The sequence below is a fragment of the Perissodus microlepis genome, chromosome 6, assembly GCF_051167445.1.
Source record: "Perissodus microlepis isolate ML-2025 ecotype Zambia chromosome 6, ASM5116744v1, whole genome shotgun sequence".
NCBI lineage: Eukaryota > Metazoa > Chordata > Actinopteri > Cichliformes > Cichlidae > Perissodus > Perissodus microlepis.
Genome location: NC_140466.1, coordinates 14,232,136 through 14,248,437, shown reverse-complemented (window position 1 = coordinate 14,248,437; position 16,302 = coordinate 14,232,136). Strand labels below are relative to the sequence as shown.

General features: G+C 43.8%; 1 protein-coding gene across 7 annotated transcripts in view; it reads right to left on the bottom strand.

Moving 5' to 3' along the window:
* Positions 1 to 16,302, bottom strand: part of LOC146385290 (myosin-10-like) — a 64,117-nt gene that overhangs the window by 2,952 nt on the left and 44,863 nt on the right. For all 7 annotated transcript variants that reach the window (XM_084930935.1, XM_084930939.1, XM_084930937.1 and 4 more), the window contains 26 exons: positions 15,512 to 15,705; positions 15,279 to 15,400; positions 14,738 to 14,807; positions 13,726 to 13,886; positions 12,475 to 12,583; positions 11,962 to 12,093; positions 11,597 to 11,803; positions 10,939 to 11,076; positions 9,125 to 9,248; positions 8,524 to 8,695; positions 6,214 to 6,426; positions 5,916 to 6,060; positions 5,616 to 5,822; positions 5,424 to 5,528; positions 4,748 to 4,900; positions 4,123 to 4,371; positions 3,827 to 4,039; positions 3,473 to 3,685; positions 3,197 to 3,358; positions 2,982 to 3,110; positions 2,800 to 2,888; positions 2,535 to 2,658; positions 2,128 to 2,217; positions 1,386 to 1,504; positions 1,187 to 1,295; positions 923 to 1,095 (listed from right to left, as the gene is read on the bottom strand). In XM_084930935.1, coding sequence (XP_084787061.1) covers positions 923 to 1,095; positions 1,187 to 1,295; positions 1,386 to 1,504; positions 2,128 to 2,217; positions 2,535 to 2,658; positions 2,800 to 2,888; positions 2,982 to 3,110; positions 3,197 to 3,358; positions 3,473 to 3,685; positions 3,827 to 4,039; positions 4,123 to 4,371; positions 4,748 to 4,900; positions 5,424 to 5,528; positions 5,616 to 5,822; positions 5,916 to 6,060; positions 6,214 to 6,426; positions 8,524 to 8,695; positions 9,125 to 9,248; positions 10,939 to 11,076; positions 11,597 to 11,803; positions 11,962 to 12,093; positions 12,475 to 12,583; positions 13,726 to 13,886; positions 14,738 to 14,807; positions 15,279 to 15,400; positions 15,512 to 15,705 — 3,922 coding nt within the window. The remainder of the gene's footprint in view (positions 1 to 922; positions 1,096 to 1,186; positions 1,296 to 1,385; positions 1,505 to 2,127; positions 2,218 to 2,534; positions 2,659 to 2,799; positions 2,889 to 2,981; positions 3,111 to 3,196; positions 3,359 to 3,472; positions 3,686 to 3,826; positions 4,040 to 4,122; positions 4,372 to 4,747; positions 4,901 to 5,423; positions 5,529 to 5,615; positions 5,823 to 5,915; positions 6,061 to 6,213; positions 6,427 to 8,523; positions 8,696 to 9,124; positions 9,249 to 10,938; positions 11,077 to 11,596; positions 11,804 to 11,961; positions 12,094 to 12,474; positions 12,584 to 13,725; positions 13,887 to 14,737; positions 14,808 to 15,278; positions 15,401 to 15,511; positions 15,706 to 16,302) is intronic.

The following is a 16,302-nucleotide window of genomic DNA, read 5'->3' as shown; positions in this document are numbered from 1 at the left end:
CTGGGCAGAACAAACGGAAGAAAGCTTTAAACCTCCAACATTTCAGAAAACATAGATTGTGGGATGACGAGATACCACTGTGGTGGAAGAAGAGCCGGGAGGTGATGTGATTGGCTTAAACGCAGGAAAACTGTTATTTTGAAAGACGTATGCGGTTCTCAGCTCCAGAGGGCGCTAAGATCAACTATAAAAGGGAAACCGTGACCGCTGCTGACACAACTACATGCTAACATAACATCACATTTAACTGCATTTTCATTCATTATGATGGAGGATGGAGCAGACTGTAAACACACTGCAATGACAGCCACAGCTTCAAAACCTTAAGACTGCCAGTCTGGTACTGGCACTGTGTACCTGAACAAAGTGAAAGAGCTGCAGTAATATTAACTAAATGAGATCACATAGTTGTCTGACTACAGTTTAGTCAGACAGGAGCCTTCCTGGCTCCTCCAGTCTGTGTGATGAGGTATCCTCGGGCAAGACCCTGGACCCGAGTTTCCCCCGAAGCGTCCATCAGTGTGGATGGTTGGAAGAAGGTTGAATTAGACTTGTGGCAGAGAGTGCTAAAATAGAGTAGAAAGGTGATCTATAAGTACCAATCCATTTACTCAATCGCCTCCCGGCTCCATCACCATATTGGGGGAATGACATGCAGGAATGAGAGCTGTCAACAAGATGAGGGTGTGCTGGGAGGATTGGTGAAGTGAGTTTAGCAGATTCTTAAAATGAATAATAAGTTAAATGATCAAAACTTTGGCAAACAGCCTGACCCAGTAATAATGATCACGATTATTACTGGGTCAGGCTGTTTCCACTCTGTGTTTTTTTTTTTTTTTTTTTTTAATCTCTGCACTGTTTCGGTATCTAGTTCAGGTTCTGGGTTATTTTTAAAACCGGTTAATCGCCGTCCTCTTTGTACCTGAGGCGGTTCTTCAGTGAGGTGACCTCTCGGGTGAGACCCTCGCTGGCCTCGGTGGCATCGTCCAGCTCCCTCTGCAGCTTCCTGCGAGCGGCATTTGCTCTGGTGGCCTCCTCCTCCGCCTCCTCCAATTGACGCTTCAGCTGCTTCATGCGAGAGTTCGCCTTCTCCATCTGATGCACAGATGGAGGGTGAGAATTTGTAGAGAACTGGCAGTGTGAATGCAGACGGAGCAAAGCCTAATCATTTCCTGTGTGTCCGTACCTGCTCCTTGTACTGGTCGGCATGACGACGCTCGTCCTCCACCTGCATCATCACCTCCTTCAGTTTCTTCTCTGTACGTCGGACGATTTTGTTGGCTGCCGCTCTCTCCCTGGAGGTTTAATAGGAGAAAAGGTAAACATGACCAAATTATCGTAGTCTACTCAAAAGGATCTAAAATCTTTTTTAACATCTGGATTACTTGGCTTCCTGCTCCAGCTGCTCTTCCAGCTGCAGGATTTTGGCTTCCAGAGCAGTGATGGACGCCTTAAACTTTGACTTGACAGCCCCCTCCAGCTCTGCCAGCTTGGCCTTCAGCTCCTGTGTTCATGGTAACAGAGCAAATATTCAGTTTGTTAGTTTAGAGCTGTGATCAGGAGGTCCTGTTCATGCACCTGAAGGATCATGTTCTCGCGTATCTCCTGATCCCACTGGTGCATCTGTAACGTGCATCTGCAGCAGAGTTACAGCAGAGCTGCGGGTCAGAGAAACTGAATCTGGGGGATCACATTGTGCTACTGAACCCCCAAAAACGAAATGCTCGTGTCCTGATCTGATGCCTCTAGTATAGATCAGGGGTGTCAAACATAAGGCCCGGGGGCCAGAATCGGCCTGGCAAAGACTCCAATCCAGCACAACGGACAGCTTTAGAAATGTGAAGGAATGAATCCACATTCAGATGTTTTGACAGGATTTCTAGTAGATAATGGCAGATGGTGGAAGAATAGAGTTTAGGCTGTGGTTTAGACCTCAGAGGAGACTGGTGGCAGCTCCTGGGCTGGGCTCACATGTACTAAAGAGAAGTGAAATGCTTAAAAACAAAGAAACAAAAACATGAGATGAGGTGTGGGAATGAAAAAGAGAACAGCTTGTAGTACAGGAGGGTGTAAACAGAAGGGAAATGAGAAAGATAAACACTGTAATAAGCTTCAAGTCTACGAGACCTTGTTTTGTCGCTCCAGCTGCTGGCGGGCGTTCTCACTCTTCTGCGCAGTGTTGCGCTCTGCTGCCAATTCAGTATTCAGGGTGTCGACCTGAGAGAGAGAGAGCGCAGCAGGCAGGTGAGAGAGATTGTGGGAAAAGGAGAGAGCAGACAAACACGTTGATGGATGTTTTAATTTTACTGTGTTTAGTGTTTAAAAGAAACATTTGCACGCCACAAGTTTGTCTTATCCTTTCTCATCAATCAAGAGGTTTTTGGTACATCACTCTCTGTGTCACTCGCTTCACCCACCAACCTCCAGGAAACACTTGACAACCAGTTAGGAAATATAAATTTTTCCCTAGCAACCAGTAGCTGAATCACATCCAGATAAAGTTTGTGACACTGCTGATTATTTAGTGTGCCTACCTGCAGGTTGGCCTTTCTGAAGCGGTCGTTGAGCAGCTCCATGTTGCCCTGCTCCTCCTCCAGCTCCTCCTCCAGCTGGGTGATGCGAGCCTCCAGCCTCCGCTTCTCCTCCAGCAGTGACGACCTGACGCAGAGTTTCTATTAAATTTCTACTGATTTACAGCGATTGTAAGACTATAAAACAAATCATTTAATCCCCGAGGGGAACATAAAACCTGGCTAATTATTAATATGAAGTTTGGAAAAACTACATGTTCATACTGACTTTCCAGAAGCACTGCTGGAGATCTCGTCAGCCAACTCATCCCTCTCCTGTTCAGCATGTCGACGGGCCCTCTCTGAAGCTGCGTGGTCCTGCGCAGACACACACACAAGATCATTTAGCATTTCAGACGTTACACACAAATAACTGATTATCACCACAAAAGGCGAAAGTCAGAACTTCACCTCCTGAAGCTGCAAGATTTCAGCTTCCAGACTCTTGAGTTTCTTCTCGTTCTCCTTGGACTGCGCGAAGATCTCATCCCGGGAGGCTCGGGCCTCCTCCAGCTCCCTCTGGTAGTCTTTCATCTGAGCCTGCAGGAGCAGCAATGTGATACGGACCAGCTTAGAGACTGAGGTAATTGAAAATCAGGACAGACACTAAGCAAACATTTGCGTACCTGTAGTTTCCGGAGCTGTTTGATGGCCTCGTCCCTGCCTTTGTTGGCAGCTTCGATCTGACCCTCCAGCTCGTTCAGGTCCATCTCCAGCTTCTTCTTGGCTGCCACAGCCACAGATCTCTGCTTCCGCTCGTCCTCCAGCTCCGCCTCCATCTCACGTACCTGCAAGAAAAAAACAACTTAATGCAAACACTGTCATTCTAATGATGTAAATGAAGATAAACTGCACATTAAAAATGTGGCGTCAGTCCTTCAAGATCATCGGCCACTTTGTACCTGTTTGACCAGCGCTCTTTTCTTCTCCTCGCCCTGCTCGTCTCTGGCCTGCAGGTCTCGGTCAAACTGAGCCTTCATGGCTTGCATGTTGACTTCCAGGCGGAGTTTGGCATCTTCTGTGGCCTGCAGCTCATCCTCCAGCTCCTCCAGCTGTGTTCTCATCTCCTCCACCTGCTGCTCCAACGTACGCTTGGACTTCTCCAGCTCATGGACCTGTGAGCAGCCAGAGGAGTGGCAAAAATGTGACACAGCTGCACAATAAACTTATGAAATCCTGAGATTTCAGGTCCTCAGGTATTTCTGTGAACATATCTTAATCAGCAGTGTCACTGGAGAGGTCAAAAGGTCACTCACATTCTTCCCCACATCATCCTTGGAGCTCATCAAGTCCTCCATTTCAGCACGAAGTTGTTTGTTAAACCGCTCCAGTTCTTCTTTGGCCTCCAAGGCCTCCTCCAGAGCTCTGGCCATCGACAGAGCCTTGGTCTCCTTCTCTCTGGCCTCGGCCTCAGCGCGATCGCGCTCCTCAGCGTAACGAGCAGAGATGGTCTTCTCCTCAGCCAACATCTAACATAGATAACAGAGCCTTCATTACACTGAACAAACCGTAAGAGACCTTCAATATCTCATCTCTGTTTGATCTCCGGTACCTGGTCAAACTTCTTTTGCTTCTTTTCCAGATTGGACACGATCTGTCTCTGGAGGTCCAGTTCCACCATCTGGTCATCCAGCTCCTGCTGCAGTCGGTTTTTAGTCTTCTCCATCTTGTCCAAAGACATTGTCTTCTCCTCCAGACGCTGGTTGGTGAGCTCCATGTCCTTCTGGAGTTTCCTCTTCACCTCCTCCAGACCCTCCATTGCTCCCACATCCTCCTCCAACTTCTTCTTTGTCTCAAACAGCTACAAAGACATTTTAAAAATATTTGTGACGTGACCTTTGGTGCCCCATCAGTGTGTGCTGGAGAGATAATCAGCTGAGGTTTACCTGCAGATGCTGAAAATGCTAATAATAGTTTTATTAATTATTAATCCGAACAACATATTTTGAAGTGACTCAGATTTTCTCTTCATTTATCTGTGAAGCCTCACTGAGTTACAGCTGTCTGCACGCTGTCTGCACGCTGTGCTGCACCTTAGCGACAGGTGCTCACAGCAGGTAAACAGCTGGAAACGGTTGCCGGGCCCTTCTCCTGGCACTCGGCTTCAGCTGTACCTCGAAGGTGTTTCTGCCTGACTGGTTTGTGTGCATCAGATGTGCCCTACTGTGAATATGTACCTGAGCCTGCACGGTCTGCAGCTGTTTCTCAAGGCTGCGTCGTGCCTCCTCATCCTCTTCCTGCTGCTCCAGCAAGTTGTTCTTATCCGCCTCCAGCTGGCGGATTTGGCCGCTCAGGTTCAGCTTCTGACGCGTCTCCTCCTGCCGCAACTCCTACGTGCAAAAACCACGATCAGAAACGATGGTCAAAAGACAAACGAAAAGCAGTTACACCTGTTTTAGTCTTAATAAGCTGTTACTTTAGCAGAGGCTGTCCTCGTTGGATATGTGTGAGAAATACAGAGGCGAAAGCTTAATGTTGATTAACCTGAGGTCTGTCTAAAAAGCACAAACACATCACCAGCACCCAAAAGTATTAAACTATTATTATACTTTAAAGTTTTTTTGAAATTAGTTTTTATTTCTTTCTCAAGTCAGTTCAGGTTTATTTAGCTTCAGTATCTGTTTTACTTTTCAAAACTGTAATATGGACGTATTTGTCATTTTTTGATAACAGGTATATAAACAATTTACTTGTCTTAAATGTTTTTGTGGTTTTATTTCTGCTTAGTTTTAATTAACCATAATAATCTTGCTCCACAGAGGATTTATCAGGTAAAATGATGATTTCTGAACACGTCTCCTGCAGCTCTGAAATCATTCAGGCAGAAACGTCGATGCTGATGGTCTTTCGTACCTCAGAGTCTTGCAGTTTGCTGTTCAGGTTTTCAACTTCTTTAGCCAGTTTAACGCCCTTCTTCTCTGCCTCCTCCAGCAAAGTAGACACGTTGTCCAGCTCCGTCTGACAAACAAATGGAAACACATTAAACAAAACTTTCCCTTAAAAAAGAAAAAGGAAAATCAGTCCCAACAATGAGTTGGCATTTACCTGGAGCTTGTGGGAGCGCTCGGCCAGCTCTCCCTTGGCTCTCTCCACCTCGGTGGCCCTGGCCAATGACTCCTGCAGCTGAGCCTCCAGCTTCTTCCTCTTGTGCTCCGACTCAGTCTTTGCCTGCTGCAGAGCCTTCACTTCACAGACCAGCTCTTTATTGTCATTCTCCAGGCACTGCTTGTTCTTCTCCAAGTTGGCTTTGAACTGCACAGATCAAATAAAAATAAAAAAGCTTTTAGTGACATGTATGAAGGTAAACTGAAGACCTTAAAGGTTAGAAAGGTTTGAGCAGCTCACCCTCTTGGCCTGCTCCAACTGTTCGGACAGTTCCTCGAGCGTTGTGGCGTGCCTCTGCCTCATGTCCTGGATCTGAGCCTCGTGGTTTTTGGTCTCCTCGTCAATGGCCTTCTTCAGCTCTGCCACCTCCAGTTCTCGCTTGCTCCTGAAGATCATCCACGTGGGAAACAGTTAAAAACACAGGACTGCATATAAAGATGGACGCAGACTGAAGTCTATAGAACAGATAGTGCTACCTGATGTATAACAACTGTGAGGTTCACTTTATCATCATTGATAAATGAGCATTAATGAGCACCTGAGTTCCTGCTGGGCGGCCGTGGTATCTAGTGTGTCCTCCAGCTCAGTCTTCAGAGCTTCCAGCTCCTCACTCAGGTCTCTCTTGAGTTTCTCAGCTTTACTTCGACACAGCTTCTCAGACTCCAGATCCTCCTGAAGCTCCGCTATTTGCGCCTGCAGCTCCCGAATCTGCTTCAAAGCGTTGTTCTTTTGCACAGACTCCTCATCACACCTAGTTGGAGACCCACAAACGCATGTCAGTTTTTCCAAGCAGGTCTTAATCAGAGAATTAAATAAAATTCAAACATTTCCTCAAACCTTCAACTGATGATCTACATTTCCTTTTTTCTCTCTATATCACATTTGTATCTTCAATTCAGACGTCATTCAGACGACATTAAACAGACTTCCTCACTCAAACATCCTTCACTGCTCTTTACACTTCACGCAATTTAGATCCTTAGCATTTAATGTTTTCATGCTCGTAAGTGTGCAAGGCCCCTTTTTGGGTTTGAGTTCAGTAAATTTCATCATCACAGGATGAGTTTGAGGGTCCAGGTGGATGTTATTTTTCCTGTTGGTCCAGACACAACACTACAATGAACCATGTATGCAGACGTCAAACAACGACAGTGACGCAGCAGCTCATCACAGCAAAACTGGTTAATGTAATGTGTGAAGTACTGAGTGAAAGCAATAATTTTTCTTGTCAGTGGTTTGCTGTTTCGCACCAACTGATGAGCTGGAAAGTCCACTGAGAACAACAAATATGACCAAATATGACTGTGTGCAGAGTTTGATTAAGGAAAAAAAAACATGAAGTGAATTCAATGAAAGGTAAGTCCCTGCTGTCCTTTCAAGGCTGAGATAGCCACCTGTGCACACATGGTGGCAGTGTGGCGAACTGTTTACAGCTGAAGCTGTGTGAATGTGTGTGTGTTCCTCATAAGAAGAGGAAAATGTGATGGGACTGCTGATTTGTCTGCAGCTGGATGTGCGTCCAAGTAAACCTCGTGCTGGCTGCAGCGTTCCTGCGACATTCCTCACTAATGTAGAAATCTGCTGATTAAACACACCGAACATCAAAATGATTCAGTTTTATAATTAACACAGTGAGACCGCTTTGATTAAAAGCACTAATGACTCCCATATAATTGCAATGCTCCATTTTCCAATCTGTCAAAGATGACAGGATTGTTCTCAGAATAGCTGCTGAACTCAAAATGAAGCACATCAGCTTTAATGAAAGCCTAATTATGTGCGGCTGTGACTAAACTGATGATTTCTGTGTGTGAAATTGGTCGGGCAGATGTTTACCATCAAACCCCGTGTCTGCTGAACGGAGGGGAGCACTGAGAAGTCCCATTAAAGTGATCAGAGCTGACCTTCAGAGGAAAACACCTCCACAGTTGTTTACCTCGTTAGCAGTTTTATGAAGGATAAATATGGAAAACAAATCAAACATAAAAGCAAATGTGGACATTTAACCGCTGTGGAAAATAAATACATAAAGAAAATATTTAGCTGGAGGTTAGATGCAAACAGTACCAGGTGGAGGAGATGCAACATCTAAAGTATGAGAAGCTAATATTCACGCCATACGACTCGTGATCCATCTTAAGAGAAGACAGAAACTCTGGAGTAATATTAACAGAATATATCCATCTGCCTGTGTAATATACGTCTTGTGTGGTATCATGTGCTTTAAATGCTAATAAACATTCTAACCTATTGCTGGAAGAGTTGTTAAAACATGATGACAGCCCGTTTTAGCTCTTGTCTCCTTGTGCACACAGCGCATCAATCAACATCAGTTTGCCTGTAATCAGACGCGGCTGCCCCGAGACGAAAGGTCCGAGCCGCCGTCGCTTGAGGAAACGCCTCAGAGTGCCTGAGTGCTGAAGCACGTTCGCCGCTTTAATTTCACAGTTGCACGTGTGTCTGTTATTGAATGGCTATTTCAGTCTAACGATGGAGTGCTGTTGTCATGGAAACGGGAAGCAGTGCAGTATAGTTGCGCGTGAGGATTTATGTTCCTGAAATGAGCAACACTAGCAGTTACACATTACCACACAAGCGTAGGTTTGCAGAGAGCAGCTATAAAAATAGTTCAGCAAAAAGTTGCTTTTTTTTTGTTTTTTTAATGTGGCGAAAAAACTAAATCGCGAGCTTTGTTCTCAATCTGACTCACTGCTGCTGAGCTGCACCTCTCAGTAAATCTTCATATTGGCTTTTTAAAAATATTTTTTAAGAGGCGGTTTTGTGCTGGGACAGTGTTTACGTTTCGTGGAGGTTGTGTGACACGCTCCTTTTAATGTTTGCCACTGACCTGGCCAGAGCAGCCTGCAGCTCCTCCTCCTTTTTGGCCAGCTGGATCTTCAGCTCCTCTATCTGTGCCTGAAGCTCCGCAATCTGGTCCTGCAGGTCGGTCGTCTCGGCGTCCAGCTTGCGTTTGGCTTTCTCCAGCTCCTGACGTGTTTTCTCTTCTTTCTTTAAACGCTCTAAAGGGAAGCACAACCACATGGAATATCAGCACATTTCAGAAACACAAATACAAACGTGGTCACTGATCATAACAAACTTTCTGTTTGGAGTTAAACTTTTTTTTTCCATCACTGAGTAAGCTCACAAGTTGTGCAGCAGCCATACAAGGAAAAGGCCATTTAGAAGGTGTGAAAACACAAACATGTAATCATATTAGCTGCTAATTAACTCGCTGTACAGTTGTAAACACTAAATGATTAACAGTTATACTGCATGTCCCAAATGACCTCTGTGCTGTTCTATTTTTATGAAGTTTTGAACTTGCTGGCTTATTTAAACTCCAACACCACCCCCGTCTAAACCCTTTACACACAGCCCCTGTTTTGTGCCTGTCCTATTTTTGGACCCCACACGGAGCCGGTAACAGCCTACTGGTAGCATCTTACCCTCCAGGTCAACCATCATCATCTCCTGCTTGTTCTTGACCTTGCCGAGATTCTTTGCTTTTTCCTCCTCCTCAGTCAGCTGGGAGGTCATCTCGGCGATCCTGTCCTCCAGCAGCTTCTTCTCCTGTTGGGTTAAAAAAAACAAAAACATCAAGACTCAAGACCTGCAACTGCTGTATAAACGCGAAAAGGTCTCAGTACTTTATTGCCAGGGGGTCAGTCCATGGATACTACTGAAATACTGAGAGCCTCCAAACAAATCCCCACAATTAAGTCAATCAAATAATACAGCAGTTGCCTCAAGGCCTCTACAATAATACAGAGGAAAAAGAACAATCAGGCGACCCCTGTGAACAAGAATTTGGCGACAGTGGGAAGGAAAAACTCATTAGTTTTACCTTAATACTGTTTTGCAGGCTGCTTTCCCATCATTATTTTTAATCTCACTTATCTTTTACTGGACCTCAGGTTCTGCCCTCTTAGCTAACCCAATGTTTCAAACAAACAATATTCTGCCCCTCTCAAAAAAAAACAGAAAAAGGATTAAGAGGCAGGCGAGTGATGCCTGGAGCTGTGTGGCTGAGATAATGATGAGATGGTAGCGGCTCTCTCTCAGTGACATAATTCAAACCCAAAAGTAGAAACAAATATCTGAAACTGACTGTTTTTATCTTTCAGCTCATTCTTTGAAACTTTGGCCATGTTTAACATGAGCATCCACCACTGTGATCATATATAAAGGTTCCCTGTGGTGGTATTTAGAGGCCTGACACTAAACCTTTGAGTTACAGACTTCTCTCTCTGCACACATTTACAAGTTTGGTTACAGACCAAATTGATTGAAACGTAAGTAAACAGCTCTCCACACACCAATTACCTGAATCTAGTATAATAAACTGTAATCACTGACTGAAAAATTGCAGGACCTTCTACTTTATCTGAGTTGCATCATTACACTTTACTTTACAGAGAACAGACAGATCAATGAGGAGGAACAGTCATGAGCTTCAAAGTCTTATTAACTGGTGGGACTATAACCAACACCATCTATTAACTGTGCCATACAGCTAACCATTTCCTCTATTTAGCTTTGTGATGAGATTAGAAAGCAGATGGTAGACAGCAGCACCCTTCATTGCACAGGCTGCTATTGAAGGTAGCAGGCGACGCGTCACCGTCAGGCAGAGGAAGAGCTGCAGCCGACGCTAATCAGTTTTAAGGCCTTCCTCAGTCTGAGTTTGTACTTGTTTCTGTCCAGCATCGGCCCCGTGTTCACTTATTAAGAAGTCTGTAATAACAGACTTCAGTTTCTAAATGTTTCGCTCAGATGTTTAAAGAACAGCATGCAGTGTAATTTACTGCTGTCTCTGATGTTCACTGAGTTAACATGAAGTTTTATACAACATGGCTTGTTCACTCATTCACACTAGCAGCATTCTATCCATCTTTCTATCTAACACTCACACTCTGATGAACTGGTTCAACATCTTGGCCAAGCATGCTTTAGCATGCAGGCTAGAACACCCAGCGCTACCAGTCTTCTGATTAGTAGACCACATGTTCTACCTCCTGAGGCACAGACATCCCTAATTCAGCTTTAATAACTGACTTGAATGTTGTCAAACAACCTTCACGGTATTTGAAAGGAAACCTTCCGTCTTCCTTACAGCCTGTTTGTGTATTTAACTCTGTGACATGACTGCAGAGTAGTAAAACTGTATTTACCGATAAGCCTTTAATGATTCCACCTTAAAGAGCTTCCTCTACTTTCTGGGTTTTGTTTGACCCTTCATTTTCAGCTAAAATTGCCTCACCTTGAGAAACTTGGAGTTTTGGTCCTCCAGCAGCAAAATGTCCTCCTCCATTTTCTTGATCTTCGACTCAGCGGTCACTTTGTCCAGCTGCAGTTTTTGTCTTGCAGCTTCCTCCTCATCCAGCTGCTCCTCCAGGTCCTGTAGGAAGAACACGGCACACAAACATTTGTAACATGAAGATGGCAAAATCTGCAGTTTCCATACAGATGAAAGTTTAACACACTCATTTCTTTAAAACCCAAAATCACAACCACATCGGTACAGATTAAATATTTATGACCAAGTGATCTCGAAGCAAAATAGGAAAAAAACATCCTCATTTTTAATGCTTCAAGTCACTTTAGAGTTAATCTGCTTCATCAGCTTCTCTGGGTTTCATCCAATATACAAACTGAACAACACAAACAAAAGAGATATCTCATTTAAAATAATCAAAGGTTAAAAAATAAAGACAAAAGTGTCTTTAGGATCATTTAATATTCAAATGAAAAAAATCATCTTTCACAAACAGATGATGGGTATGCCGACCTCAGTATTTGAAACTTAATGAGCATCCACCATTGTTACAGTGTAAACGCTTAGCTGGATGTTGAAGCATCAAATAGAAAAATGAGAGAAGGTTGTGTTTCAAACTATATAAAGAGGAGATGACGGAAACCTGGATGTGCGACTGCATCTTCTTCTTCTCATTCTGCAGGCTCTGGTTCCTCTCCTCCTCCTCCTCCACCCTGGACTCCAGGTCGTGAAGGATCTCCTCCAGCTCTTGCTTCCTGGAGAGGAGACGAACTCTCATCTCTTCAGCCTCGGCGAACAGCTCCGTCTCCGCGTGGAGCTGCTCTGCTAAAATATTCTTCTCCTCGAGGAGCTGGAGAGAAGAAACAGTTCAGAAAATGTGTACCACCTTCACGGCTACAAGTCCTTCCAAAAACTATGAACGTGCAATTTCCCTGAAGCCGTTAGCAATAGATTTTAATAAATTATAATTCAGGAGAAAGATTTACTTATAAGTTGAGATGTTTTTACCTGCTGGTGTTTCCTCTCCATCTCCACCAGCTCATTTTCCACCTTGAGTTGCCTCTCCTTCACTTTTACCAGCTCCTCGTCTTTGGCTTGCAGCTCCTCCTCCTGCCTGGTAACCTGCAGCAGTGGCTTCACCTGAGTGAGAGAGGAACAAAATTAGACAGTGTAAATACTAAACAGAATGAATAAAAAAAAATTTTTCACGGTCATACTGGCCGGTTAATGGTAGAAAGCCAGTAGTTTTACTACAGCAAGTAGCATTTTTCTTATTATCAGCACTTTCCTGCCATATGTAATTATTCCCTCTAATGTAATTAATGGATTAACATGATTAGGACCAAGATGAGTTATATCAAACAGACTGACAGACTGTTTGGATTAAGAAATTCTGCCAGAGAAATCTAAACACTGATTTCTGAAAAAGTAGGGCCTTAGGGCTTTAGCAGAGTTGGAGGGCTGATACGAGCGATATAAGAGCCATCTTTTGCTGTCAGAGGTTGGTGTCGTGGTTCTCACCTTGGTGAAGAGTCTCCACCACTGCCAGTGTCGCAGCTTCAAATAAGCAGCACAGTTCCTCTGCAGGACCTTCAGGGCACTCAGCTGCTGCTGCTTCTTAGCGAAGGCTCTAAGAGAACAAAATGAGAGATCAATATCTGAGCTTTTTTGTTTTTGTTGCACTATAGCCGAGCGACATCAATTGAACACTTTTTTAAAATAATAATTTGTATGTTAGGGTGCACTGACATATCACCACCTTTCCGGTTAAAAAAACAAGACCGTAAGTGCACGTATGTGGTTAAGAGTGCAACTTTGTGCTGAGCAGTGCATGGTGCGTTTTTGGAGCCCCCTGCAGCCTAAAGCAGAATTTTATGTTTCAGCAATGGTGGCATGTTTGCTCTCCACTGGCACTTCGGGGATGTCCCATCTGCAGAGAGGGAGTGTACAAAGTATGTGTTACAACCGGCCTGTGGGCCACTCTTGTTTGTGCTGTTGTTGGGCCGTCAGCCAGCCGCGGAGAAGAGCGAAATGTTAAGAACAGTGAACAGTGTCCACTGCAGCCACTGTGTGTGCCTCTCATGTTGTATCTTCTGATCTTTGAAGTTTTGGATTTTTTTTCACAGTTCTTCCATTCCCGGTGAGCTTCCATTCTCCCTTCCTTATTTCGGAGCATTTACTCGCTGTAACACTCCCTAAAGTGGAAAAGCTTTCCAGATCTATTACCAAGAGTTACCTAATTAAAATGGTCTCATTTTCCAGCTGCGCATTTCATCATTGTATTTTAGACATGAATGATAACAGAATAATGATAGTGATGCTCCTTCAATAAAAATGATGACCTGCACATCACTTCTATTTGATTTTCTTAATATGTTGAATACCCCGGGCTTAATAAAACATGGTACAGATACATTTACACTTGCTGAACCAGTTGTCTCAGACCACCACAGGGGCTGGTTTGAGCAGCTGGATCTCCATCCCAAAGTGCACTCTGGGTATCAAACCTTTACATTTGTTCTCACCACAGAAACTCAAAAATATAGGCTCTCCAGGGAGTCGTAAAAACACTGGGGTACAAGAAGCCGCTAGAGGCTCTGATTGATTAAGCATGTGACAGGTGACTTACTAGCAATACTACAAGGAGGTCAGCCAGAGAGTACAGGAAAGGAAGGGGGGCGCAAACTACCGAGTATTGTAGACTGTAGGATGTAAACTATTATATGGGAATAACCCATATGTAGCAGCACATACAGCGATATAAAGACTCACTTGCGGGCTAAGTATCCACGGCACACGGACTGGAAGTAGATGATTATGTCGGTGATCTTCAGGTCTCGCTCCTCCTCCAGATGAGCCAGAACACCAGTTCTGAAGAAGATCTTACTTTGACCAATCCGGAACAGGTTGGGGTCCAGCTCCAGGGCTTGGATCTATAAAAGGAACACAGTACGTTGTAGATGAATAAACTGCATGGGCTTAAACAACCTCTACCACAGAGATTAATAGATTTGTTCAGACTCTTTTTTAGCAAGATCAAAGAAAAAGTTACAAACTTTTAGCGTAGGTCAGGCCTGACTAACTCTTAGTGTCAATCCAGATCTAGATGAAGGAATTTTTTTGGAAGGATTCTTTACCATTGCAAGATGAGGCCAGGTTGGACATTTCAGGCGACATCTACACAAATGCATATAAAAATAAACAAAATACTGTGCTACCCCTCAGCATTTTGGTAGACGCACATATGGTATCAGGTTGGAGATCCTAGATGACGTCCTTCTTGAGTTATTGCATTCACAAACTGTCCATGTCACCCAATACCCCATCAGCCTTGAGGGGTAAAATGAAAACTGGTAGTTCGATGGCTTCCAAGAAAATGTCACAAATTTTCAGATCCAGAAATCGTTCTGGACCCAGGAACTCTATTCATATGTGTTTTAGGTATGTGGGCTGATTTCTTTTGTTTAAGACTTAAAGCTGTTGTATTAATGAGAACTCTTGTCTAGTCAAGTTTAGAAAACATTTAAAAAGACAAATTAACATTTTGACACCCCATAACAGCCCCTCCAGGTTGACTGTCCAGTCAGTGCTCGTCCTGGGCATATTCAAACCTGTAAATGTTTTTGCTTCTGTTTATGGGTTAAATGTAAAGTTTCCTTGAATCAGTGTGGACTGAGCCTTGAAGTCTGTTTCACTTTGTTTTTGGATGTGTCAGAAGTGTTCTCCTATCAGCAGTGGTGTATATATCCAACAACCATCACAGGATCAGGAAAGATAGCATTACCATTCTCTCACAGGCTTGTTTCCCATCCATGAAACCCTTGGGGATAGCGTTGGGTGTAAGGATTTCATATCTGTGTGCAAAGAGAACAAAGTGTGAATAAGTGAGTTTTCTTCTTGAAAAGAAAAAAGAAAGAGTTAAAAATTTGTTTACTTGGATGCTCAATCATCCAGGTAAGTAAATCACAAAAGGTTGATTCTGTTCATCTGGACGTAGCGTTTTTCGTGCTGTGATTGCAGCCGTTCCCCACCTCTCTGTGAATGGTTCTCAGGGCCATTGGTCTTTGATCAATGGTTGTTGATCAGTGGTTGTTGATCAATGGTCATGGCAATTTGCATAATAATGATCAAGGAACTGACCTCACAGCCCATTGTTCATTCAGTGGACTAGTTTCAGTCATTGTGCAGACTGGGGAAACCTGCCGTTAGCTGAGGCTGAAGAAGTCACTTGGATGAGTGATGAAACGTTTCTCCAAATGAAAACGCTACGTCCAGATGAACAGAATCAACTTTGGGGAGTTAAAAAAAGTGGCGATGTTTCTCACCGCTGTCTAAACTCCTGGAAGACGATGCGGTTGGGGAAGCCCTGTCTGCAGATACGAATCCCCTCCAAGACTCCGTTACACCTGAGCTGGTCCAGAACCAGGTGAGGCTCAAGTTTCCCAGCCTGAAGGAGGAAATGATACACTCTTAAATACAGAAACAGAAACTTTACCATATTTTATTTTTTAAAGGAGTCCCAGACTTTCCACTTAAGTTAGATAGTAAAAGTATTTACTCTTTTTTCGTGGTTGGGGATGATGCAGCGGACAAAGTTGGGGTTGGTGTTCCTCAGTGTGGCCATAAGCTTAGTGAGTGACTCTTTGTAGAGCTGTCCCACTGTACGAAACATGCCCTTTTTCGTTTTGTAGGTGGCACCAAACGCTGTCTCGTTCATTCCTGCCACCTGGTCCAGGCCCACGATGCGGTCGACTGGAGGGGTGACGGGAACATATTATTGTGAGTCTGTGTATTTCTGAGATGGTCACCGCAGGAACAAGTGGTAGCAGCACGGTGGCATAATGTGGCTACATGACCAAGTGCAGATGAATGAAAACTATCAAATGAAGGCAGTCTACCAAAGCAGCAGTCAAGAGTCTAAAAGTATCGCTTGTTTCTGCAGGTGGAGATGAAACATTTAGCCAAACTGTTTCTTAGTTTAAACACTGTACACACACGACTCCGTGGTGAGAGGAACCTTTCTGTGGGTGTTTGATGGCGGCTAAATTCATGCTTTTCAATATTTCAGTGCCTTTGATTAAAAAAAAAAACCCTGCACTTTCATACTGCTAAGATAATAACATTAAAGTTATAATAAGAAAGTTTTGTAACTATAAGACAGCAAACAGTGCATATACTTTTTGATAACTTCTTTTAAAAAGCATCACTCAGTGTTAACTCAGGGTTAACCATGATTAGCAAAATAAGAGAGAACTACACCTGTTACATTAATAAATAACTGAACAGTAATAATCACTCGCTTCTTTAAGAGATCCTCTTGCCAAATGATTTTGAAGACACCAACAACAA